Below are 26,968 nucleotides of genomic sequence, written 5' to 3' on the forward strand. Positions count from 1 at the left end.
CAGGAGCAGAGGAACATTACATATATGTGCATAAGACATTAAATATGGCAGGATAGGTGGAGAAAGCAATTTTTAAAAGCATATAACATACTGGGATTTATTAATAAGGGCACAGAGTACAAGAGCAAGGAGGTTATGCTGAACTTATACAAGTTAGAGCTCAACTGGAATACTGTGTACAGTTCTGGGCGCTACATTATAGGAAGGATGGAGTGAGTGCAGAGCAGGTTTACAAGAATGGTTCCAGGGATGAGAAACCAGTTATGAGGATAGATTGGAGAGGTTTGGACTGTTCTCGTTGGAGAGAAGATGGCTAAGAGGAGATTTGATAGGTGTGTTCAAAATGCTGATTAGGCTGAGCAGAGTAGATAGGGAGAAGCTGTTCCTGCTCGTAAAAGGATCGAGAATGAGGGGGCACAGATTTAAAGTGATTCGCAAAATAAACATATGTGACACAAAAAAAACATTTTTGACAGACAGGTGGTTCGGGTCTGGAGTGCACTGCCTGGAAGTGTGGTGGAGCCATTCAAGGGGGCATTAGATGATGACTTGAATAGAAACAATGTGCAGGGGTACGAGGAAAAGGCAGGGAAATGGCACTAGGTCATGATGCTCATTTGGAGAGCCGGTGCAGATACGATGGGCCAAATGGCCTCATTCTGCACTGCAACAATTCTGTGACTCTGTAAAAGCATGGGTGTGAACAGATTCAACTATAATATTCAAAATATAATTAGATAAATATGTAAAGGGAAACAAATTTACAGGGCAGTGGGAGAAAAGCAGAGGATTGGGACTAAATGAATACTTTGATCAAAGAGCCGACAAAAGCATGAATTGCCTTCTGTATCATTCTATGATTATAAAAACAAAAATGATCTTAAAATTCAAGGGCCAATTTTAAACTTAAACTAAATTGGCAGAGGAGTGTTGATGTATCGATTACATACTAATGCCAATAATTTCTGCTGGGGCTCTCACAATCTCCCAGTGAAAGATTGTTGGAAACACTAGAGAAGATGGCACAAACAGTGTTTTTTCACTGGGTTTCCTGCCAATCCTATGGAAGGAGATTTGGGAAAACATGCAGAAATTCCAGTCCCAAGGTTGGGAACTCCCAAAATGTTCCCGCATGGGCGAGGGGCGGGCCCATCTGGACTCACACAAGCTGGTGATGGGAGAGGATTTTAATACTGTTATCTACCCCAGCCTGGACCAGTCGTGCTCGAAAACGGGGAGGGTGCCAGCGACGGCAAAGGAGCTGATAGGGTTCATGGAGCAGATGGGGGGGATCGACCCATGGAGGTTTAGACAGCCGACGGTTAGGGAGTTTTCTTTCTACTCGCATGTACATAAAGTGTATTCCTGGATCGATTTTTTCATTTTGAGTAGGGATCTGCTGGCGGGGGTGGTGGACACGGGGTACTCGGCCATCACTGTCTCGGACCATGCTCCACATTGGGTGGAACTGCAGGTCAGTGAGGAGAGCTTCCAGCGCCTGCAGTGGTGATTGGACGTGGGCCTGTTGGCGGATGAGGCGGTGTGCAAGAGAGTAAGGAAGTGCATGCTGGACTACCTGCAGGTCAATGACATGGGGGAAGTCTCAGCAGCGGTGGTCTGGGAGGCGCTGAAGGCAGTGGTGAGAGGGGAGTTGATTTCAATCCGAGCTCATAGAGACAGGACGGATAGGGCAGAGACGGACCAACTGATCAAGGAGATCCTATGGATAGATAGGAGTATGCGGTGACCCCAGGGATGGAACTGTTAAGGGAACGTCGGAGGCTGCAGGCTGAGTTTTAGGTCCTGTCCACGGGCAAGGCAGTGGAGCAGCTTAGAAAGACGAGGGGGACGCTGTATGAATATGGAGAGAAGGCCAGCAGAATGCTGGCACAGCAGTTGAGGAAGAGTGGGAAATACTCTAGCCCAGCATTTAACTCTCAAGCAAACTTGGTAAAAATGGAATAACTGATCATTCTCCTCTTCTTTGGAATGTCGCACATTGTGCTCTAAAGCAATTTAAACCATTTGAGAGAAAAAATAATAATATGCAAATCTTTCTTTCGCTGTATGACGTCCAAATAACAATATTAGATTCTGGTTCAAAAAGATTAACCATCTTTATCTCCTAAAGATGCTTTGAATTGTGGAAATTCTGTATTTGAGATTTGAATACATCTACAACTCTACTTTCATTAAATCATCTAATGTGCCTTCCCCCTTTCCATGTTTTTCAGCAAGCCGAGAAATTATTAAACTGCATCTTAGTGATGATGGGTTGCCATTACAGGCTTGTTAATTCTACCTTTTCTCTTCTATCCTCTATTCTGGATTAGTAAAGGGCCGTCTTTTTCTCCAGCCTGCGGCTCTGACAAAGGGTCAGAAGTACAAACAGCCTTCTCTTTATTTACAAGTTGATGGATTCTATGTATCCCCAGTGTTTTCCAGTTTTGTGTCAGATTTCCAGCATTTGTGGTTTCTGCCCCCATCACCCCGCTCACCGCCCCGTATCTGCGACTTTCAATTTGCGGTGGTCTTACCTCTGCCGCATGAGAGGGATATTGATACAGTTGGCAGCAGCTACTGCGGCAAAGGGCACAAAACGTGCAATCAGGGAGGGCAAGTGCTTCAGGAAAGAAGAAAAACAAGAACACCGTTAATCTTTAGTGGATCATCAACTATATCAAATCTGGCAAGACCTATTCCAAGAAACTTATGATCATTCAGTCCTGTCTTCAAAAGGAGGCTCCTGGGAGTCACTGGTCTGCACCCCTTATCCCCTTTCCTTCCCACAAACAAGTTAGAATCACAAGTTAGAATCTCGCTTGTCACCTGCACAGCTTTTCTCGCGACATTGTACAGCACTCTGCGCAATATAAATCTGCAGGCATGGCCTACACACTCAGAGCAGGAAAAAGTCGACAACGTTGGGAATCCCGAGGTCGCGGCGCCTTTTAAAACTGGCACCCCAATCTCCGATTAAAAAAACAACCTCCACCCCCTCCCCGGCACCATGTAAAGGGAGAAACCCCCTCGCACCACCACACAGACACTGGGAACCTCCCGGACAGTGGCAGGGTGCCAGGGGACAGTACCACGATGCTGCCTGGGCATGTCCCTCCCCTCCAGGGGCCATAATTACCTGTGCAGCCCCCCCCCCCCCCCCCCCCCCCCCACACCTGCAGGTACCCTCCGTTGGGTTCCAGTTTAAAAAAAAATCTCGCCAACGTGAGGGAAACGGAAATGCGGGGAAGCCTTTTAATTGCAATGATAAATTTATTCAAATGAAGTTCCCAACCTTTCTGGGCAGGAACCTCATTACGTCACTGGCGGGGGGGGATGGGGTGGAATCTGAAAACAAGATCTTGCCGGCAAGATTGTCGTTTTCTGACTCTCGCAGGATTTTGCACCCACATCGCCATTTGCCCCTGCGGGAAACACAGTGCCAAAATCCTGACCATAGAATCATACAGAATATCAGGGAAGAGGTCTCTGCGGACTGTTTGAAAAAGAGTTACCCAATCACTCCCACTCTTCTGCTCTTTCCCCACAGGCCTCCAGGTTTTTCCCCTTTCAATTACAAACTCAATTCCGTCTTGGAAGTTACTCCTGAATTTTCTTCCACGAACCAGCGGGCAGTATGTTCCTCATCTTACTGTTAAAAAATTATCATCCTTAGTTCTTTTGTCAATAATTTTTAATCTGTATTCTGTGGCTACTGACCCCCTCCCCACCTACCAGCAGAAATAGTTCTTCCTTATTTACTCTATCCAACCCTTGACAATTTTGAATCGCTCTATTAAATTTCCACTTAATCTATCCTGCTTTGAAAGTACAATCTCAGTTTCCCCAGTCTCTCCACATGATTAAAGTGTCTTATCCCGAATCATTCTCGTCCGAATGTTGGTTGTCCGCCAGGGTAAGATTTTCTGGGGATCTTCCACTGGTGCCAGTTATGGCCGACCACGAAACCAGCATGAAACTGATCTGCATCCAATGAAGATCCAACCAGAATATTCTTCCCACGCCCGATTTTCTGCGACGCCGGTGGAAAAACACACCAGTCCTGAACGCATCTGTAACAACGTGACATGCAGAATAATGCCTGGGGTTGCCTCCTTAGTTCGGGACAGAGGCTGCCAGCAACCTTGGTACCTGGAACACCAATGAAGTGGATGGGGGGGGGGGGGGGGGGGGCATCTACATGTAGTATCCTCCAGATTTAATGTCACCGAGGAGGTATTGCCATGTGAGTGTGCCTTTAAGAAAGGTTGTGTCTTACCACATGGCTTGTAGCACGGCTTCAGTGATGTCATTTGTGGGTGGAGCTGGGCTGTGGCTGTCAGGTGAGAGGGGGGCGTAACTCTTGCTTTCATTTCCAGTTTGTTTTTTGAACTGCAGAAGAAGAAGCAGCGTTGGGTGCACTGCGTTGAGCTGCAGGAAGTTTTCCCTGTTTTATTTTAAAGCTGTTCCAGGGAACTGAAAGCACATCGGGTGTGGCAAACTGCCTTGGTAACCTTAAAGCTAGAGTTGTTTTCCTGAAGGAGTTTTGAAGCTGCTGGTTGGAAACTGGACCAGAATCTCAGGGAAAGGACCAGTCCCATTCAAGTGAGATTACAGTGTGCTGGGCCCCTCCCTTGAAAGGGGTTTTGGTTTTATTGGATTTTGTATCGAATTGGAACAGCTAAGGGGGATTCATTAAGATTTATATACATAAATTACTGTAGCTATTGTGTGTTTTTCATGTTTGTAATTGATAACAAATTCTTACTTGTGTTTTATATATGTTAACTACATTCTTATAATAAACTTTGTTTTGATAAAAGTGCGGAGGAAGTTTGATGAATCACACCTGAAGTGAAAGCTCTTGTGCTCACCCTAGCCAAATTCAACATAAAAGTTATAGATCAGGCGAGCTTCATAATACACTTTGGAGTTTCTAAGCCGTAGCCCATAAGAGTATCTTCAAGCTCAGTGTGTTCCTGGAGATCCATATTCTTTCTTCAGGAGGTCCAACTTCTCTCTTCAATGGTGGGTCAGTGAGGTTGGGTCCCTTTTCAATATGGAAGGGACATGATGGCAGGATATGATGGCAGGATTTACGCCATCATGCCCATCCCACCACAGAATACATAGCTAAGCCCCCGGTGCATAATTAATTAAAGTTGGGGCCGTAAGATATGGCGTGGTTTCCCTCTAACCTCCGCAGCAGGAAACACTCCAAGTTCTTACCCCCACCACAGAACATAGTCCCAGATGGGAGAATTCCACCCAGGGCCTCTTTTTGATGAGAATTATTAAATTTAGTCTCATAAAGATTAAACTGCAAATTAAAGTTAATTTGAAATTAAAGAGTTAATATGAAAGTGGCAACATCAAAGAGGTCTGTTTTAAAAATTTTAATCTATCCTGACCTTGAATCAATTAGTTTTAAAGGTGAAATCATGCCACCGATTCCAATTATGATCATCCATCAACTATGTTTTTGACTTGTGAGTGTGTAGAAGACACTGAACTACACTTACAATGGATCTTTGTTCCTTTCAGAATCCAATGGTCAAAAGAACAAAAGTCTCTTGTTTGCTTTACTCAATTGGGTGTATGGAATAATTACAGGAATCCTCACTTATTAAAATTATCGGCCTACATGTAGGTTTGAAATATAATCCTTCTGAGCAGCATTATTGTCACCGATTCTATCAATGAGGCTTCGTAAGTCTTAACTCTACCCATCTGTCCCAGTCAAACTTATTAGTGACTGGTGTAGCGTTCTTTAACACGCTGGTTAACAGGTTTGCACAAATTACTGTCTGTGCAACGTTAATAAGTATAGCTGTGCTGCGTTAAACCACCTGAACAAAAGCTGGTCGAACTGCGGCAGACCTTGTGACAATAGTGCGGCCATATGGGGGTGAGAAGCAAACTCCAGGTTTCTGGCCCAGTGATCATGAAGGAACCGAGAACGCAGACAGTACGTTATGCAAAAACGTTAACCAATGTGTTACAAAAAGTAGAAAATATGTTTTTAAACTGTTACATTTGTCAACAGTACTGCAGGGTTTAAACCAATTAATTTATTAAGATTACCTTAGTGAGAGACTTTAGCCCAAGGGCTGTGACAACAGCACCAGTTGTTGCACTGGCATATGCGGTACCCAGTTGGCTGTAAAGAGTAACAAAGAAAAGTAAATATATGGAATGAATATAGAACCATTCAAACTTCTCAAAGTTAGAGGATACCCTGACCAAGAGGGGCGGCACGGTAGCACGGTGATTAGCACTGTTGCTTCACAGCACCAGGTTCCCTGGTTCGATTCCCGGCTTGGGTCACTGTCTGTGCGGAGTCTGAACGTTCTCCCAGTGTCTGCGTGGGTTTCCTCCGGTTGCTCCGGTTTCCTCCCACAGTCCAAAGATGTGCAGGTTAGGTGGATTGGCCATGATAAATTGCCCTTAGGTTAGGTGGGGTTACTGGGACAGAGTGGAGGTGTGGGCTTTAAGTAGGCTGCTCTTTCCAAGGGCCGGTGCAGACTCGATGGGCCGAAAAGCCTGCTTCCGCACTGTACATTCTAGGATTCTAAGATTTATTTTAAGTTGGGCTTGGTTTTGGAATGGAGTGGCACATTGTTCTTTCGAACCTGAACTTTAATTCCTCCCAGAACAGAAGGTGTCTTTTCATTATATCAAGAGACCTGTGTAGAACGAGTTTGGCAAGTCTGAATCCAGTCCTAAGTGAGTAGTGAAGCCACCATTCAAAGTTGTCCACACTAACGAGCAATTTTAGACCGAGAAGCCTTGAATGTAAGGTTAAGGTTAAGTAAGGTTAAGGTAATGTAAGGTAAGGTAAGGTAAGGTAATGTTAATGTAAGGTTAAGTAAGGTTAAGGTAATGGGTATTATTAGATCAGCATAGATGGGGTTTACTCTACATATAAACTGTTCATTCTAACTTGGCAGTATGCCAGAATGAGCAAGAGACTAAGTCCAGTCACTTTTTTTTTTAAAGCAAACCAATTATGCACACAAGTTATTTTCACTGATTTACACGTGTTCTTCTATATCCTAATTGATTAGCACAATTCAGGCAGGACAACACATGAGTTACAAATTTTAAAAAGAACCTCAGAATCACACTAACTAGTGTGCAATTAATTTTTTTCCATGCAATACTGGTTGGTAAAGCTCACTTGCTGTGGTAACATGCATTTTTACATGCGTCTTACAGTGTGGAGCTATGACTGAATTTCCAATGTTCTTTCCATCACACGGCTGACCAGGAATTCTCCCATTCTTACTACCTGCCGTTGGAATGTGTTGGAAGGGTTTTCAATCTGATACCCAACCTATTTGACCAGGTTACGAACACACCTTCCTTGGCCATCAAATTCTGGGGTCGGACTGGAACCCAAAGCTTCCTACCCAAAAGCAGGAATGCTATCCACTGCACCGAAGACCTCCATTCTACGCAACAATACGAATATAGAAAATCACATCGCTCATCAGCTGATTAACTTAGTCCAGATATGGGTTAGGGTGGAGGAATGGTTGTGTAGCGGATTGGGATAGAGGACGCTGGTAACGACGCCGCTTCCGATAGCGCCAGGTAAATACTCTGGGGGCGAATCACTCCGACGTCGGAGGCCGTTCCCAGCCCCCTATTCTCCCGCCCCCGGGGGGCTAGGAGCGTCATTTACGCCGCCGGGCCTTGGCGCCGCGTAAAAGCGGCGCCATGTAACGTCACCCACGCATGCGCGGTTGCCGTCCCACCCACGGCCGCCCCGCAAGAAGATGTCGGATCGATCTTGCGGGGCAACGGAGGAAAGGATCGGTGGGCACCGATCGCGGGCCAGACCCCTTGTGAGCCCACCCCCCCCCCCCCCCCCCCCCGCCCCACCCCCCGTGCAGGAACCCCCGTCGCTCCCCCAGCGTTCCCGTGCTGTTCCCACCGGCTGGGACCAGGTGTGGATGGCGCCAGCGGGAACCTGTCGTGTTGGGCAGGTCGCTCGGCCCATCCGGGCCGGAGAATCGCCGCTCACCCATTACCAACGGCAAGCGGCGATTCTCCCAGCACCCAGCCATGATTCGATCCGCGCCGGTTTGGGGAGGGTGGGAGAATCGCGTGCGGGCGTCGGGACGGCGTGGCGGGATTCGCACAGCGCTCGGGCGATTCTCCCACCCGGCGTGGGGGGGGGGGGAGAATTCTGCCCTGGGAGTCTGGTGGTGGTGGCAACATTGAAGATTTGGAGGCAGTTGAGGCAGCACTTTAAACTGGGGGCTGAGTCAGAGGAGATGCCGATCAGGAGGAATCATAGGTTTGAGCCGGGCGGATGGATGGGAGGTTTTGGAGATGGGAGGAGAGGGTGAATCAGGGTAATAAAAGACCTGTTTGCGAAGTGAGACGAGTTGGGGGAGAAGTACGGACTGGGGCAAGGGGAAGGGTTTAGGTACCTGCACCTCCGAGACTTTGCAAGGAAGGAGTTTCGAAGCTTCCCGAAAGCATCGGCCCCTCATTATTTGGAGAGGTATGGACAACAGGGGGATTGGAGAAGGGGGTGGAGTCGGCGATCTATAGGAAGATTCTGGAGGAGGACAGGGCGTTCATGGAAGGGATTAAAGCCAAGTGGGAAGAAGAGTTGGGGGGGGGGGGGGGGGGGGGGGGGAGGTTAACGGAAGAGGGTCTGTGGTGTGAGGTGCTACAAAGGGTTAACGCCTCAACCTCATGCTCAAGGTTGGGGCTGATACAGCTGAAGGTCATATATAGGGCGCACCTCACAAGGATGAGCCAGCTCTTAGGGGGAGTGGAGGATGTCTGTGAGCAGTGCAGGAGGGGCCCCGCAAACCATGTACATATGTTTTGGTCCTGCCTGAAGTTGGAGAGGTATTGGAGGGAGGTCTTCAGCATCATCTCGGGGGTACTACATGGAACCCGGTCCACTAGAAACCATTTTCGGAACTTCCGGGTGCGGCGATGACCAGCTAAGTCACACGTTTCGTCAGCTCCCGGTGGAACGGACTTTTGGGCTCTTGATAGGAGCCCCAACGGCAATTTAAACGGCTAAAAACACTGTGCGGTAAACCAGAAGGGAATTCCCCCCGGACACGCATGGAAAAGGGAGAGGATAGCGGCCGGATTGTGGAGGATCCTCTAGAGCAGCGGCAAGGAAGGCAAGCTCAAAGCAAGATGGCATTGGAAGGTGGCCGTTTGGCATGGGGCCCGGATCAACAAGAGTTCCTGTGGCGCTGTGTTGAAGAACTGAAAAAGGAGATGAAGAAGGAGCTGTTGGCCCCGATATTACAGGCAATTGAAGGGCTAAAGGAGGAGCAGAAGACCCAGGAGCAGGAGCTTCGGGTCGTGAAGGCAAAGCCTGCTGAAAATGAAGACGAAATACAGGGCCTGGTGGTGAAGACAGAGATGCACGAGGCACAGCACAAAAGGTGTGCGGAAAGGCTGGAGGTGCTGGAGAATAATTCGAGGAGGAAGAATTTAAAGGTTCTGGGTCTTCCCGACGGGCCCTTTGGAGGTGGAGGGAGCTTATCGAGTTTTGGCGCGAAGACCGAGGGCTGGAGAAATACCTCGAGCTTTAGTGGTGAGGTTTCTCCGCTATAATGACAGAGAGATGGTCCTCAGATGGGCGAAGAAAACTCGGAGCTGTAGGTGGGAGAACGCGGTGATCCGCGTATACCAGGATTGGCGCGCGGAGGTGGCGAGAAGGAGGGCAAGTTTTAATCGGGCTAAGGCGGTGCTTCACAAAAAGGTTAAATTTGGAATGTTGCAACCGGCAAGACTGTGGGTCACACACCAAGGGAAGCACCACTACTTTGAGACGGCAGAAGAGGTGTGGACATTTATTGCGGACGAGAAGCTGGAATAGTCGGGCGAGAAAAAGAACTTTTGGGACAAAGTGGTGGGGTGATTATGTGGGGTGAGGGAAAAAGGGGGGAGGGGATGATTTTTCAAGTTGTTAATCTTGCGACCCTGTAACTTTTCACTCTCCCCCATGTTGTGGGGGGGGGGGGGCGGGGGGGGGGGTAGTATGAGGAACTGTGGGCACCGGTCATTAGGGGCGGGGCCGTGTGGGAAACGCGGGCTTTGTTCCCGCGCTATGGTAATTATGGCGGGAACAGGGACGCAGGAAGGAGGGGGCCTCGGACAAGGGGGGAAGCAGAGGTCAGCCAGAGTTCGCTGACTTCTGGGAGCAACATGGGGGGTGCAACTACGCTAGAAAGGGATCTAGCGGAGGGCGGGGGGTTAACTGGGTTGCTGCTGCTAAGGAGAAGGGGGAGCTATTATGGGGTGGGGTGGTCGAGGCGGGAGGGCGCCGTCGGGGGGATATACGGGTACGTGGGAACTGGGTGAGGAGCTGGGTTAAAAAAGGGGATGGCTAGTCGACAAGGGGGGGGGGGTAAAGAGCCCCCCAACCCGGCTGATCACGTGGAACGTGAGAGGGCTGAACGGGCCGATTAAAAGGGCACGGGTACTCGCACACCTAAAGAAATTAAAGGCAGATGTGGTTATGTTGCAGGAGACGCATCTGAAACTGATAGACCAGGTCAGACTACGTAAAGGATGGGTGGGGCAGGTGTTTCATTCGGGTTTAGATGCGAAGAACAGGGGGGTGGCTATCTTAGTGGGAAAACGGGTACTGTTTGAGGCAAAGACCATAGTGGCGGATAGTGGGGGTGGATACGTGATGGTGAGTGGCAGATTGCAAGGGGAGGCAGTGGTTCTGGTGAACGTATATGCCCCGAACTGGGATGATGCAAATTTTATGAGGCGTATGCTGGGACGTATCCCGGACCTGGAGGCGGGCAAGTTGGTAATGGGGAGAGACTTCAATACGGTGCTTGATCCAGGGCTGGACAGATCGAGCTCCAGGACCGGGAGGAGGCCGGCAGCGGCCAGGGTGCTCAAGGACTTCATGGAGCAGATGGGAGGGGTAGGCCCCTGGAGATTTAGTAGGCCTAGGAGTAAGGAGTTCTCGTTTTTCTCCTATGTCCACAAAGTATACTCACGGATAGACTTTTTTGTATTGGGAAGGGCACTGATTCCGAAGGTGACAGGGACGGAATATACGGCCATAGCTATTTCGGACCACGCTCCACATTGGGTGGACCTGGAGGTAGGAGAGGAAAAAGAACAGCACCCGCTCTGGAGAATGGATATGGGATTATTGGCAGATGAGGGGGTATGTCTAAGGGTGAGGGGGTGTATTGAAAGGTACTTGGAGCTTAATGACAATGGGGAGGTTCAGGTGGGAGTGGTCTGGGAGGCGTTGAAGGCGGTGGTTAGAGGGGAACTGATATCCATAAGGGCACATAAAGGAAAGCAGGAGGGTAAAGAAAGGGAGCGATTGCTGAAAGAACTTTTGAGGGTGGACAGGCAATATGCGGAGGCACCGGAGGAGGGACTGTACAGGGAAAGACAAAGGCTACACGTAGAATTTGACCTGCTGACCACGGGTAAGGCAGAGGCACAGTGGAGGAGGGCACAGGGTGTACAGTATGAGTATGGAGAGAAGGCTACTGGCCCACCAATTGAGGAAGAGGGGAGCAGCGAGGGAGATAGGTGGGGTGAGATATGAGGAGGGAGAGATGGAACGGGGAGCGGAGAGAGTGAACGGGGTGTTCAACGCATTTTATGAAAGGTTATATAAGGCTCAGCCCCCGGAAGGGAAGGAGAAAATGATGTGTTTCTTGGATCAGCTGGAATTCCCTAAGGTGAAGGAGCAGGAGAGGGCGGGACTGAGAGCACAGATTGAGATGGAGGAGGTGGTGAAAGGGATTGGGAGCATGCAGGTGGGGAAGGCCCCGGGACCGGACGGATTCCCGATGGAATTGTATAGGAAGTATCTGGACTTACTGACCCCGCTTTTGACGAGAACCTTTAATGAGGCTAGGGAAAGGGGGCAGCTGCCCCCGACTATGTCGGAGGCAACGATATCGCTCCTTTTGAAGAAGGAAAAAGACCCGCTGCAATGCGGGTCCTACAGGCCCATTTCCTTTTTAAATGTAGATGCTAAGATCCTGGCCAAGGTGATGGCGACGAGGATAGAGGACTGTGTCCCGGGGGTGGTCCACGAGGACCAAATCGGGTTCGTGAAGGGGAGACAGCTGAACACGAACATACGGAGGTTGCTAGGGGTAATGATGATGCCCCCGCCATAGGGGGAGGCGGATGGACGCCGAGAAAGCATTCGATAGAGTGGAGTGGGATTATCTGTGGGAGGTGCTGAGGAGATTTGGTTTTGGAGAAGGGTATATCGATTGGGTACAGCTGCTGTATAGGGCCCCGGTGGCGAGGGTGGTCACGAACAGACAGAGGTCTGATTACTTCCGTCTTCATAGAGGGACGAGGCAGGGGTGTCCCCTGTCTCCGTTACTGTTTGCATTGGCGATTGAGCCCCTGGCCATAGCACTGAGGGGCTCCAGGAAGTGGAGGGGAGTGCTTAGGGGAGGAGAAGAACACCGGGTATCTTTGTATGCAGATGATTTATTGCTGTATGTTGCGGACCCAGTGGAGGGGATGCCTGAGATAATGCAGACACTTAGGGAGTTTGGGGAATTCTCGGGGTACAAATTGAATATGGGGAAAAGTGAATTGTTTGTGGTGCACCCGGGGGAGCAGAGCAGGGGAATAGATGACTTACCGCTGAGGAAGGTAACAAGAGATTTCCGATACTTAGGGATTCAGATAGCCAGGAATTGGGGAACCTTACACCGGCTTAATTTAACACGATTGGTGGAACAGATGGAGGAGGATTTAAGAGATGGGATATGGTGTCCCTGTCACTGGTGGGTAGGGTGCAGGCGGTTAAAATGGTAGTCCTCCCGAGATTCCTCTTTGTGTTTCAGTGCCTTCCGGTGATGGTCACGAAGGCTTTTTTCGAGAGAATTGAGAAAAGTGTCATGAGTTTTGTGTGGGCCGGGAAGACCCCGAGAGTGAGGAGGGGGTTCTTGCAGCGTAGTAGGGATAGGGGGGGGGCTGGCACTACCGAGCCTAAGTGAATATTACTGGGTCGCCAATATCTCAATGGTGTGTAAGTGGATGGGAGAAGGGGAGGGAGCGGCGTGGAAGAGATTGGAGATGGCGTCCTGCAAGGGGACCAGCCTACAAGCAATGGTGACGGCGCCGTTGCCTTTCTCCCCGAAGAAATACACCACAAGTCCAGTGGTGGTGGCAACACTAAAAATTTGGGGGCAGTGGAGACGGCATAGGGGAAGGACGGGAGCCTCGGTGCGGTCCCCGATAAGAAATAACCACAGGTTTGTCCCGGGGAGAATGGATGGGGGATTTGGAGCATGGCAAAGAGTTGGGGTAGTGCAACTGAGAGATCTGTTCGTAGATGGGACGTTTGAGAGTCTGGGAGCGCTGACGGAAAAATATGGGTTGCCCCAAGGGAATGCATTTCGGTACATGCAACTGAGGGCTTTTGCGAGGCAACAGGTGAGGGAATTCCCGCAGCTCCCGACGCAGGGGGTTCAGGATAGAGTGATCTCAGAGACATGGGTGGGGGATGGTAGGGTGTCGGATATATACAGGGAAATGAGGGACGAGAGGGAAATCATGGTGGATGAGCTGAAGGGGAAATGGGAAGAAGAGCTGGGGGAAGAGATTGAGGAGGGGCTGTGGGCTGATGCCCTACGTAGGGTAAACTCGTTGTCCTCGTGCGCCAGACTAAGCCTGATACAATTCAAGGTTCTACACAGGACGCATATGACCGGAGCACAGCTCAGTAAATTTTTCGGGGTAGAGGATAGGTGTGGGAGATGCTCGAGAAGCCCAGCAAACCACACCCACATGTTTTGGTCATGTCCGGCACTACAGGGGTTCTGGGTGGAGGTGGCAAAGATGCTTTCGAAGGTGGTGGGGGTCCGGGTCGAGCCAGGCTGGGGGTTGGCTATATTCGGGGTTGCAGAAGAGCCGGAAGTGCAGGAGGCGAAAGAGCCTGATGTTTTGGCCTTTGCGTCCCTAGTAGCCCGGCGAAGGATATTGCTTATGTGGAAGGAAGCCAAACCCCCGGGCGTGGAGATCTGGATAAATGACATGGCAGGGTTCATAAAACTCGAACGGATAAAGTTCGCATGAAGGGGTTCAGCTCAATGATTCACCAGGCGGTGGCAACCGTTCATTGACTACCTCGCAGAACGATAGAGGGAATGGGAAGGTAACAGCGGCAACCGGGGGGGGGGGGGGCCCGGGCGGGTCCTCAGGGATGTCTCTGTATATGTATAGATATTTGTATTAGGTTATACATATTGGATTGTTGGATTTTAGTTTTGGAGAGTTATTATTTTTGATAAGGCAGTTGCCACTTAGTATTTTTTATTTTATTATTTTATATATATTATTTATTTATTTGTTAAAACCGGCCACTGTTATTTATACTGTTTTATTGTTTTTAAAAAGGAAAATCTTTGTATTGTTATGTTTGGCCAAAAAATTTGAATAAAATATATTTTTTTTAAAAAAGAAACCATTTTCGGGGTGTCGGACTGGCCCGAGCTGCAGGCAGGTGCGGGGGCAGATGTTTTAGCCTTCGCCTCGCTGATTGCCTGGAGGCGGGTCCTGTTGGGTTGGAGGTCAGCTTCTCCACCATATGCCTCGGCATGGCGGGGGAACCTTGTTGACCCTGGGGTAGGTGAAATGTGAGCTCACGGGGACTGTTTAGCATGCATTTTCAGGGGGGGGGGGGGGCTGGTTCACTGTTTTGTTGTTAACCTTTACTTGGAATGTACGAATGGATGTATCAGACTGTATATTGAGGGAGTTATTTTTGGGGGATTGTTATTTTGTTTGTTTTTCTTTTGTTGTTTGGGAAAATGTGGAGAATAAAAAGATTATTTTTACAACCTTGTCCAGATATATTGACAGTACTGTACAGTAATTACAGAATAGGGTTGAAAATGCTCAAATCAAAGGAAACGGAGAGAGAAAAAAAGCAATAATTGGATTGAAATGACTGGGGGCACAATTCTTCCAAAAACAGTAGAATTGCATCCGCGACCCAACACAATTTAATTTCCTCTGTTCGGATTCCCTTTACCCATTTATTTCAAAACTCATAATGATGTTAACTCATGATGATAAAACTCATCAGTGCCCTAGCAGTTGAAATAAAACCATTGAGGTTAGCTACCCTCCATGAGTGTTGCTGTAAGTGACCCAGAGTTACCTACCCCACTGTCAGTGGTGCGTCTCCACTTCGGTTGGTATAGTTGACAATTGCATTGAAGGATTGATTGGCCCATTGCCAAAAGATTACTGCTGGAGTTGTCCTGTCAAAGAGGATACACGTTAAGAATCCAATGACATCCTGCTCTGTGCAGAGGAGCTAGGCTTAATACACAAGCACATCTGTGAGGAACAATCGGCCATTTCATGCTCTATCTCTTCATGGCTCATATTTAATCCTCCTCAAGCCATGGTACAATTCAGCCAGGGCGGCGAATGGTAGAACTGAAGTGAAGTCTTTATGCACTTACAAGTTTCTATTTACAGAGTCACACATTACATGCACCTCCAACCATAATTCTTGTTTCTATATACATATGTGGCTACACATACATTCCGCCACCTGAATATACTTAATACCTAACTGATATACAATCGTGGCAGTGGCGTAGTGGAGTTATCACTGGACTAGTAACCAGAGACCCAGAGTCATGCTCTGGGGACCCGGGTTTGAATCACCCCGTGGCAGATGGTGAAATTTGAAATCAAGGAAAATCTGGAATTAAAAGTCTAAAAGATGACCATGAAGCCATTGTCGATTGTCGTAAAAACCCATCTGGTTCACGAATGTCCTTTAGGGAAGGAAATCTGCCATCCTTACCCGGTCTGGTCTACATGTGACTCCAGATCCACGGCAATGGTGGACTCTTAAATGCCCTCAGGGATGGGCAACAAATGCTGGCCCAGCCAGTGATGCCCACGCCCCATGGACAAATGTAAAAAAAATGATCAAACAATAGCTGGTTTTGAAGGCATAGTATTTGCCCCAGGCAAATCTGACCTGTTTCGCAAACAATTAGCAGGGAGTAAGAGTCAAAATCAGATTTCTGGTTAATCTGAAGCAAGTCACACACTAGTTCAAGTGACTTGAGGAAATGCTGATTACATTTCAATTTTTGTTTAACACAGTAAGTAAGCAAAGCAATTAAAGAGCTCCTTCATCCATGCAACTGCGTTTTTTTTTCCAAATGAGAGCTCAAAAGAAAAAGCACAACTGACACAAAACAGTTCAATTTGTCACGACATTTGTTTCAATGCTTCGGCATCACATCTGATTCTTAATCAAGCTAACGCCAGCCTTAAAATAATCTGGGTTTTGACAAGTCAACAAAGGTAAACAGAAGAGACTTTGGACACACAATGAACACAAACCACCTTTTGCAATTTTATTTCTGATCAAAAAAAAAACTAAATTAGTTAAAAAAACGAACAGCTTTAATTTTTAAAAACTGCGCTGAGAGACTTGAGCAGCAGTCTAGGCTGACAATTCATTGCAGTAACCGAGGGGGTTGCCGCACTGTTGGAGGTGTCGTCTTCGGGATAAGATTTTAAATTGAGGCGCTAGCTGCCCTCTGATGTTGGGTGTAACAACAGACTGCAGGGCACTAATCCAAAAGAGGAGAAATATTCTCTCCGTACGTAACATACAATCTTACCAAAACGGTCAACAAATCATTTATCTAATTGCTGTTTCTGGGGCTTTGTTGCATGCAAATTGGTGTTGGTGTTTGTCTACAGTACATGCGTAAACCATTTTGGGGTATCCTGAGAACCTGGGAGACAGCATATAAATGCAATATTTTTCTTAATTTGTCATATCTATGGATATAACCAAGGAAAAAAATATTTACTTCATAATAGTCTGGATGATATTTCAGCCAGAGTCATACTGTCAATAGCATTTGATGCCACTGAGGTGCACAGTGTATTAAACTAAGTACAGATTAACTGCTCGCCCATGAACTTTTATCCATGAGCAAATATAGGACTGGTTTGTTCGGAATGCTGTATCGTTAACCAGGCGATGGGATTATAAACTGCCCATGAAAGCACAGGTTGTGTTTTTGGAACTTGCCTGTAAAACGTGAGCATGCATCCAGTGATGGTCATATTCATTGGGACCTGTGCAGACATCCGCCCAACCAGGAGCATCTTTTCACCTGTGTCCGGATGAAAAGCTGAATCGTAGATGTATTTTGCTCGCCAAAGCTCATCTTCAGTTAGTCCCGGTCGGACCTTGCCATGCCTGAAAAATCAAAAACACGGGAGTTGCACGCAAAACAGTCCAGTTGTCACAGAATTAACGTCCACTTGGGCTCTGCCAAAACCTGGTCCTTGGAACTCCGAACGATGTGGGTCTGCCTTGGACCTCCAAATTTTTATTCTGCAGATGTGGCCACAAGCTTTCCCCCCCCCACCACTATGACAGCAACTTGGTTCAAAGATAAGGGAAATTTAAAGCAGCCATTTAATTATTTGAGTAATTTTACAAAGCACCTGCTTCATTCATTTATTGTTGGAGCATAAGAACTAGAAACTGTAGGGGTATGCATCCGATATTTTGCAAGGGAAATTTGCATACATCTGTGTGCTCACCCTAACTTGGAGGTGGTTTGTGGAGGAGCTCTTGTCAAGTGACACTTAAACCCAAAACACTTCTTCAGTGTTTCCCTCCCTACCCCCTCCTCTAACCAAAAAAAAAAACAACCGCTGTAAGGATCAAGAGGAAGGCTTGAGGGCAGGGAGAAGTGGAAAGTTGAACCGTGACGTCACAGCCTGCAGGTAAGGGATTGGCTGGTGACTGGTAAGTAGTTTTTATTTATTTTCCCTCAGGTGTTATCGTGCGGGGCGCAGAGGTTGCTGAGTGAGTGTTTGCTGAGAAGGGGAGTGAATAACAGGTAAGCTCTTTCTTTCTTTTTTTTATCTCGAGGGGATGACAGGGAAGGTCGTGCAATGTTCCTCCTGCAGAATGTTTGAGGTGAGGGATGCTGTCAGTGTCCCTGCTGATTTCATCTGTGGGAAGTGCATCCACCTCCAGCTCCTCAGAAACCGCGTTCGGGAACTGGAGCTGGAGCTGGATGAACTTCGGATCATTCGGGAGGCAGAGTTGGTCATAGATAGAAGCTTCAGGGATGTAGTTACTCCGAAGAACAAAGATAGATGGGTGACGGTGAGAGAGGCTGGGAGGAAGCAGTCAGTACAGGGATCCCCTGTGGCCGTTCCCCTTAGTAATAAGTATACCGCTTTGGATACTGTTTGGGGAGGGGGGGGGGGGACGACGACTTACCAGGGTTAAGCCATGGGGTACAGGTCTCTGGCACAGAGTCTGTCCCTGTTGCTCAGAAGGGAAGGGGGGAGAGGAGTAGAGCATTAGTCATTGGAGACTCCATAGCTAGGGGGATAGATAGGAGATTCTGGGGGAACGGGAAAGACTCACGGTTGGTGTGTTGCCTCCCAGGTGCCAGGGTGCGTGATGTCTCGGATCGTGTTTTCGGGATCCTTAAGAGGGAGGGGGAGCAGCCCCAAGTCGTGGTCGACATAGGTACCAACGATATAGGTAGGAAAAGGGATGGGGATGTAAGGCAGGAATTCAGGGAGCTAGGGTGGAAACTTAGATCTAGGACAAACAGAGTTATTATCTCTGGGTTGTTACCCGTGTCACGTGACAGCGAGACGAGGAATAGGGAGAGAGAGGAGTTGAACACGTGGCTACAGGGATGGTGCAGGAGGGAGGGTTTCAGATTTCTGGATAATTGGGGCTCATTCTGGGGTCAGTGGGACCTCTACAAACGGGATGGTCTGCACCTGGACCAGAGGGGTACCAATATTCTGGGGGGGAAATTTGCTAATGCTCTTCGGGAGGGTTTAAACTAGTTCAGCAGGGGCTTGGGGACCTGAATTGTAGCTCCAGTATACAGGAGGTTGAGAGTAGTGAGGTCATGAGTAGGGTTTCAAAGTTGCAGGAGTGTACCGGCAGGCAGGATGGTGGTTTAAAGTGTGATTTCTTCAATGCCAGGAGCATCCGGAATAAGGTGGGTGAACTTGCGGCATGGGTTGGTACCTGGGACTTCGATGTTGTGGCCATTTTGGAGACATGGATAGAGCAGGGACAGGAATGGTTGTTGCAGGTGCCGGGATTTAGATATTTCAGTAAGCTCAGGGAAGGTGGTAAAAGAGGGGGAGGGGTGGCATTGTTAGTCAAGGACTAACGGTATTACGGTGGCAGAAAGGACGTTTGATGAGGACTCGCCTACTGAGGTAGTATGGGCTGAGGTTAGAAACAGGAAAGGAGAGGTCACCCTGTTAGGGGTTTTCTATAGGCCTCCGAAAAGTTCCAGAGATGTAGAGGAGAGGATTGCAAAGGTGATTCTGGATAGGAGCGAAAGCAACAGGATAGTTGTTATGGGGGACTTTAACTTTCCAAATATTGACTGGAAACGCTATAGTTAGAGTACATTAGATGGGTCCGTTTTTGTCCAATGTGTGCAGGAGGGTTTCCTGACACAGTATGTAGATAGGCCAATGAGAGGCAAGGCCATATTGGATTTGGTACTGGGTAATGAACCAGGACAGGTGTTAGATTTGGAGGTAGGTGAGCACTTTGGTGATAGTGACCACAATTCGATTAAGTTTACTTTAGTGATGGAAAGGGACAGGTATATACCACAGGGCAAGAGTTATATCTGGGGGAACGGCAATTATGATGCGATGAGGCAAGATTTAGGATACATCGGATGGAGAGGAAAACTGCAGGGGATGGGCACAATGGAAATGTGGAGTTTGTTCAAGGAACAGCTACTGCGTGTCCTTGATAAGTATGTACCTGTCAGGCAGGGAGGAAGTGGTCGAGTGAGGGAACCGTGGTTTACTAAAGCAGTCGAAACACTTGTCAAGAGGAAGAAGGAGACTGGTGTAAAGATGAGACATGAAGGTTCAGTTAGGGTGCTCGAGAGTTACAAGTTAGCTAGGAAGGACCTAAAGAGAGAGCTAAGAAGAGCCAGGAGGGGACACGAGAAGTCTTTGGCAGGTAGGATCAAGGATAACCCTAAAGCTTTCTATAGATATGTCAGGAATTTGTGAAGGGTAGGTCGTGCCTCACGGTTTTGTGAAGGGTAGGTCGTGCCTCACAAACCTTATAGAGTTCTTTGAGAAGGTGACCAAACAGGTGGATGAGGGTAAAGCAGTTGATGTGGTGTATATGGATTTCAGTAAAGCATTTGATAAGGCTACTGCAGAAAATACGGAGGCATGAGATTCAGGGTGATTTAGCAGTTTGGATCAGAAATTGGCTAGCTGGAAGAAGACAGAGGATGGTGGTTGATTGGAAATGTTCAGACTGGAGTCCAGTTACTAGTGGTGTACCACAAGGATCTGTTTTGGGGCCACTGCTGTTTGTCATTTTTATAAATGACCTGGAGGAGGGCGTAGAAGGATGGGTGAGTAAATTTGCAGATGACACTAAAGTCGGTGGAGTTGTGGACAGTGCGGAAGGATGTTACAAGTTACAGAGGGACATAGATAAGCTGCAGCGCTGGGCTGAGAGGTGGCAAATGGAGTTTAATGCAGAAAAGTGTGAGGTGATTCATTTTGGAAGAAATAACAGGAAGACAAAGTACTGGGCTAATGGTAAGATTCTTGGCAGTGTGGATGAGCAGAGAGATCTCGGTGTCCATGTACATAGATCCCTGAAAGTTGCCACCCAGGTTGAGAGGGTTGTTAAGAAGGCATACGGTGTGTTAGCTTTTATTGGTAGAGGGATTGAGTTTAGGAGCCATGAGGTCATGTTGCAGCTATACAACACTTTGGTGCGGCCGCATTTGGAGTATTGCGTGCAATTCTGGTCGCTGCATTATAGGAAGGATGTGGAAGCATTGGAAAGGGTGCAGAGGAGATTTACCAGAATGTTGCCTGGTATAGAGGGAAGATCTTATGAGGAAAGGCTGAGGGACCTGAGGCTGTTTTCGTTAGAGAGAAGAAGGTTAAGAGGTGACTTAATTGAGGCATACAAGATGATCAGAGGATTGGATAGGGTGGACAGTGAGAGCCTTTTTCCTCGGATGGTGATGTCTAGCATGAGGGGACATACCTTTAAATTGAGGGGTGATAGATATAAGACTGATGTCAGAGGTAGGTCCTTTACTCAGGGAGTGGTAGGGGCGTGGAATGCCCTGCCTGCAACAGTAGTGAACTCGCCAACACTAAGGACATTCAAATGGTCATTGGATAGACATATGGACAATAAGGGAATAGTGTAGATGGGCTTTAGAGTGGTTTCACAGGTCGGCGCAACATCGAGGGCCGAAGGGCCTGTACTGCGCTGTAATGTTCTATGTTCTATATTGGCCCTGACACTGAGACGTTGAGCCTGAGTGTTAGCCGCCCGCAATGGAATAATGCGGTCTCACTTATAATGCATCTCAAAATATGGACCCCAAGGACTGTTACGGGGGGGCAAAGCATTGATAAAAGCAAAACATCTTGAAGTTCTCGACCACTGGGGCCACACGTGGCCTACACCGCCGGGAACCCGGCCCATCGGAGGCGGGGCATCGCGGGGTGGGCTAGCTGATGATACGCCAGCGGCGTTGCGACTGTGCACAGTGCGCGTCCCGATGACGGCGATTTGGAGGGGGCGGAGCATCACGACCCAGTGTCAAACCGGCACCTGCCCCGATCCCGGCGTTGGGAGCCATTCTCCGCCCGATCGCTGTTCCCGATTTCGGCGCGGGCTACGGAGAAACCCGCCCCAGAACTTTAAAAAAAAAAATCAAACTTAGAGGAACAGAGTCACAGGACTGCCAATAGGTTTTAACAACTAGGAGGGGGAAAATTGTTAAACATGAAATAATGGATTCCAATATAATACTCCTTCCTCCTCCCTTAGGTTATCAGTTTTTAAGATTAATACAGATGATACGGTACCATTCGGAAATTACAATGGTATCATTCGTGCACAAAGTCTTTTTTTTAAAACACACTGATTGGCTGTGGTCAAACACACTCTCCACTCTGAACCCAAGTTATGGACTGTGAATTTCTCTTCGGAATCCCCTTATAATTGTCACATGAGGGCTTCCAAACTCGACTCCCAAAAACAGGTTTAAAAACCTTTTCTCGCAATGAGGTTTTCCATTAGCAAGTTTGATTCCAAAATCCATTCCATGTTTTGCAAAGACCTCTTTTGAACAGAGCTTCCACTCCACTGCTCCCAGAAAATTTACTCCAGGTTTTACAGCAACCTCTTTTACAATTTCTTTGAGTCGACAGACTTCCACTGTAAACACAAACTCTGATATCCGGCTAATACGTTCCCACATCACAGGCCCGGTGTCACGCTCTGATGGGGACAGGGATGCATTGCCAACGACAACATATCGGGGTGCCGGCTAAGGGGTGGAGTGGGGTTTCATGTTGAGGGTGGTGCTCAAGGTCACCATGGAACCTGGTGGCATTCGATGGGCAAGGGCATACTCATCTTGACACTCTGGGCGCGATTCTCTGACCCCCACCGGGTCGGAGAATCGCCGGGGGCCGGCGTGAATCCCGCCCCCGTGTCCTGAATTCTCCGCTACCAGGGATTTGGCGGGGGAGGGAATCGCACCACGCCGGTCGGCGGGAATCGCGTCGGTTGGCGGGCCCACCCCCAGCGATTCTCCGGCCCGCGATGGGCCGAAGTCCCGCCGCTGTCAACCCTCGCCCACCGGCATGCATTAAACCTCCTTTTGATCGGCAGGACAAGGCGGCGCGGGCAGGCTCTGGGGTCCTGAGGGGGGGGCGCGGGGTGATCTGACCCCGGGGGAAGCCCCCACGGTGGCCTGGCCCGTGATCGGGGCCCATCGATCCGCGGGCGGGCCTGTGCCGTGGGGGCACTCTTTTTCATCCGCCTTCGTCATGGTCGTCACTATGGCGCAGGCGGAAAAGACCCCTCCCCTGTGCATGCGCGGGGATGCAGTGAGCGGCCGCTGACGCTCCCGCGCATGCGGCGCCCGGCGAAGACCTTTCGGCGCCGGCTGCGTGGCGCCAAAGGATTTTCCCACCAGCCGGCGGAGGGGAAACCACTCCGGCGCGGGCCTAGCCCCTCAAGGTGAGGCCTTGGCCCCTAAGGGTGTGGAGAATTCCGCACCTTTGGGGCGGCCCGACGGCAGAGTGGTTCCCGCCACTCCATTACGCCGGAACCCCCCCGCCCCGCTGGTAGGGGAGAATCCCGCCCCATGTCTTCTCTTTTCTCCTCCTGCAGATAATGAATTTCAGCTGCAATGTTCGCTGTCTACATGGCGGCAGCTGCCGTTGCAGATGCATGGAGGCTGGAGGAGCAACCCTCAGCTCAGGAATGGACCTGCACAAGAGGAGCCTGCCACAGAAGAGCAGGGGCCAGCCAGTGAGGCTCAATTGCCGACCGTTCCACAGGTCGAGGAGGAGGTGCGAAGGAGGTGTCGCATTAAGGCACGCATATACCGTTGATGCCTGTCTTTCGAGGATCGGCTGGACTGCCTCTGCCGACGAAGGCTTCAGTAAGAAGTCTTACAACACCAGGTTAAAGTCCAACAGGTTGGGCAGCATGGTGGCGCAGTGGGTTAGCCCTGCAGTCTCACGGCGCTGAGGTCCCAGGTTCAATCCCGGCTCACTGTCCGTGTGGAGTTTGCACATTCTCACCGTGTTTGCATGGGTTTCGTCCCCACAACCCAAAGATGTGCAGGGTAGGTGGATTGGCCACGCTAAATTGCCCCTTAATTGGAAAAAATTAATTGGGCACACTAAATTTATTTTTTTAAAGTCCAACAGGTTTGTTTCGAATCACTAGCTTTTGGAGCACTGCTCCTTCAGGTGAATGAAGAGATGGGTTGAGAAACATATATATATATATATATAAAATATATATATATATAGACAAAGTCAAAGAAGCAATATGACACTTTGAATGCAAGTCATGCAATACTTTGAATCAAAGTATCGTATTGCATCTTGTCCACCTTTCCTTCACCTTTCTCTTCTATGTATATTAAGAAAGACCTTCTCTATGCTTCCCCCTTCCCCTCCCCCCACATCTACAGTTCATCCTCTGATGTTAGTTTCCCTGCTGTTTGACCTTTCACATCTCTGGGGACTGCCATTAGCACTCTTTCCCCTTGGTTTCTGTGATGTGGAGATGCCGGCGCTGGACTGGAGTGAACACAGTAAGAAGTCTTACAACACCAGGTTAAAGTCCAACAGGTTTGTTTCAAACACTAGCTTTCGGAGCACTGCTCCTTCCTCAGGTGAATGTGAGGAAGGAGCAGTGCTCCAAAAGCTAGTGTTTGAAACAAACCTGTTGGACTTTAACCTGGTGTAAGATTTCTTACTTGGTTTCTGTGGCCATTAGCACCCGGTTTCCCTGGGTTTCTGTGGCTATGATTCATCTTTCATTCTCACTCCACAGTATAAATATTTCCCACTTTCTATGTCTGTTAGCTTTGACAAAGAGTCATCGGACTCGAAACGTTAGCTCTTTTCTCTCCCTACAGATGCTGCCAGAATAGAGAGGCAGGTTGGAATGTTGGTGAAAAAACATTTACTGGAAGCTAAATGCATTGTTGTGCCCTAATCCCTATCTATCACCGGTGTGCTACACTCTCGCCAACTTAAGGGGTGTCTAACTTTCTAATTTTCCCTGCTCTCATGCTCCTGCTAGGCGTTACCCCAGACAGCACATCTGGCGTGGAGATGACCTGCTGGGAGTCTTGCCCTTTGGCCTGAACCTGGGTGGGCCCGGCCGACCTTCGGGTGTCACAGGTGACGACGTGTGGCTCTGTTCTGCCCACCAGATGCGCCAGTATCAGGTTGGGGAGATTCTGAAGCACCGAGGTCTTCCAGAACCTCCCCCGTGGGAAGCACCGGCATGGTCCCCTTCACGTCCTCCTCCCTCGGGGTTCTCGATGACCTCTGCCCTGCTCCATGGGATGGAAGTGAGGCCAGAGTGAACTCCGGAGGCTCTATCGTCACCTGGTGCTGCCAGTCCTGGATGCCTGCTCTCGTCTGAGCCATGGTCTCAAAACCTTCAACCATGGAGCACCGAGACTGGGACATGTCTCACTCGCTGAGGGGCATGTCCCTCACTGCCTCAGTCATGTACCTCTGTCACTGTGCAATATCCCTCTGAGATTATGGCATTTCTCTTTGTCACTGGCAAGATCAGTCAGCGCCTGGCCAATGCTCTCAACGCCCTCAGCCACGGCCCTTTGTGACTGGGCCAAGCTCTGGAACACCGCAGCAATGTCCATGTGTGCCCGAGACAAGTCTGCCTTTGACTGGGCTACCCTGTCCTGCACCTTAGCCATCGACTGCACAGTGTGCCCCAAGCTTTGGACGTCTTGACCCATGGCTCTGACTTCTTGTCCCACGGCTTCCATTGCAGATGCCGCCCGTTCAGTGTTGGCTTGGGTACCACGCATTGTCGGCAAAATCTCCTGGGCCTGAAGGTGGTTCGACTGTTTCAGCTGCACCAGTAGGTGCTGGAAAGTTGTTGACACCCCCTCCTGCAAATCCTGGCTCTGTGTTTGCATCTGTACCAGTGATGGGATCATACCTTCCAGAAGCGCAGCACCGGTCTGTACCACAGCCGTTTCTTGGTATCGGGCAGCCCTCCAACCACTCACTCCTTCGGGAGTCCCTACCTCCACCTTGTGTACTGCAGCAGGTATGAAGTGCGCAGCAGGGCCTCTACACCAAAATGCCCACCGAGGTGATGGTCTCTGCAATGGTGGAGGGTGTAGGTGACAGCAGTGACAAGAAGTCGGTGTCTTCCCCGGACTGGTGCTCCAGGGTGTGCTGGGGATGTGGCTGGGGGCAGCGGCCCCGGACAGCCCGGCCTCATCTGTTGGTAATAGTGCAAGACCAAAGGCAAGAGACATGGTGTGAGCTTGGGAGGGTTACCACCTCTGCCACCTCCTCCCAGGCCCTGTTAAAAATTGTGGGTTTGTGCCGAGGGAAGAGGGTGTCCCTCCTCTCCTCCACAGCGTCCAGCATTCGATCAAGCTCTGACTCAGTAAATCTCAGCACATGTCTCTGTGGAGCCGTCTCCTTGGCTGGAATGAGACTGTGTGGGGACTGGAGTACTTATAAGCAGCTCCAGCTTGTCAATTCCTATCCCAGCGAATGTGAAGACAGCGGGAATGGGAATTGCTCTAAATTCACGTGGGTCGGGTGCTGGCCCACTTGCATGACTCGCTTCTCGAATGTTGCCCGCAACGGGAACACTAACTGCACGCAATCCCGTCCCAGCGCTTAGTCTCCCAAAAGAGAATCCAGCCCCTGGTCTGAGGAACTGGAGAGTTCCACACCGATTTTCTGTGAGCCAAATTCTGGTAAGATTCCGCCCTATACCTGGGGCTGGATTCTCCGCCGTCAGAATGCTCCGTTTTGCCGGCAGCCGACGGTGTGGAGCTGCCCCACAATGGGAAACCCCATTGACCAGCCGGCGAAACAGAGCATCCCACCAGCGTGCTGAACCAGAAATGTGGCGCGGTGCGACAGAGAATCCAGCCCCATATTTCTAATGTTTACCAATACAAATATAAATCTCTTAAAACTACTTTTGTTTTCCGAACAACTTTGAAACTGAAAGACTTGCCCTGCCCAGTGGCCCAACAGTCGTCTTTCAGTGAGATTTAATTTTGCCAACCACATTATCTTTCGAAAATAAAGACTGAATTTAAGTCAAATGACTTCAGTCTTTTTTAAAAATGGTGGTTTGTGAAATTCTATAACTGGCAGAGTTCTGAAATACTGTCCTATAATGACTGAAATGTAGCCAAATGATTTCAGTGAAAAAATAGGATATGAAATATTGCAACTGGCAGAGCTCTGTAATACTGTACTGCCAACTGCAGGGCTTCAGGTGGTGGAAACCTGTGTGTAAAATACTTACGTCAGTTCACAGCTTTCACAAATGATGGAAATTACCATCAATGCATGTTAACTTCGAAAG

The 26,968-nt window shown here is 49.1% G+C and overlaps 1 protein-coding gene across 4 annotated transcripts in view; it reads right to left on the bottom strand.

Annotated features, from left to right (window-relative positions):
- LOC140393268 (sideroflexin-3-like) overlaps window positions 1-26,968 on the bottom strand; it is an 85,726-nt gene that overhangs the window by 29,032 nt on the left and 29,726 nt on the right. For all 4 annotated transcript variants that reach the window (XM_072479553.1, XM_072479554.1, XM_072479555.1 and 1 more), the window contains 4 exons: window positions 17,081-17,251; window positions 15,171-15,269; window positions 6,085-6,160; window positions 2,538-2,623 (listed from right to left, as the gene is read on the bottom strand). In XM_072479553.1, the coding sequence (XP_072335654.1) occupies window positions 2,538-2,623; window positions 6,085-6,160; window positions 15,171-15,269; window positions 17,081-17,251 (432 nt within the window). The remainder of the gene's footprint in view (window positions 1-2,537; window positions 2,624-6,084; window positions 6,161-15,170; window positions 15,270-17,080; window positions 17,252-26,968) is intronic.

The sequence above is a fragment of the Scyliorhinus torazame genome, chromosome 16, assembly GCF_047496885.1.
Source record: "Scyliorhinus torazame isolate Kashiwa2021f chromosome 16, sScyTor2.1, whole genome shotgun sequence".
In the NCBI taxonomy this organism is placed as follows: domain Eukaryota; kingdom Metazoa; phylum Chordata; class Chondrichthyes; order Carcharhiniformes; family Scyliorhinidae; genus Scyliorhinus; species Scyliorhinus torazame.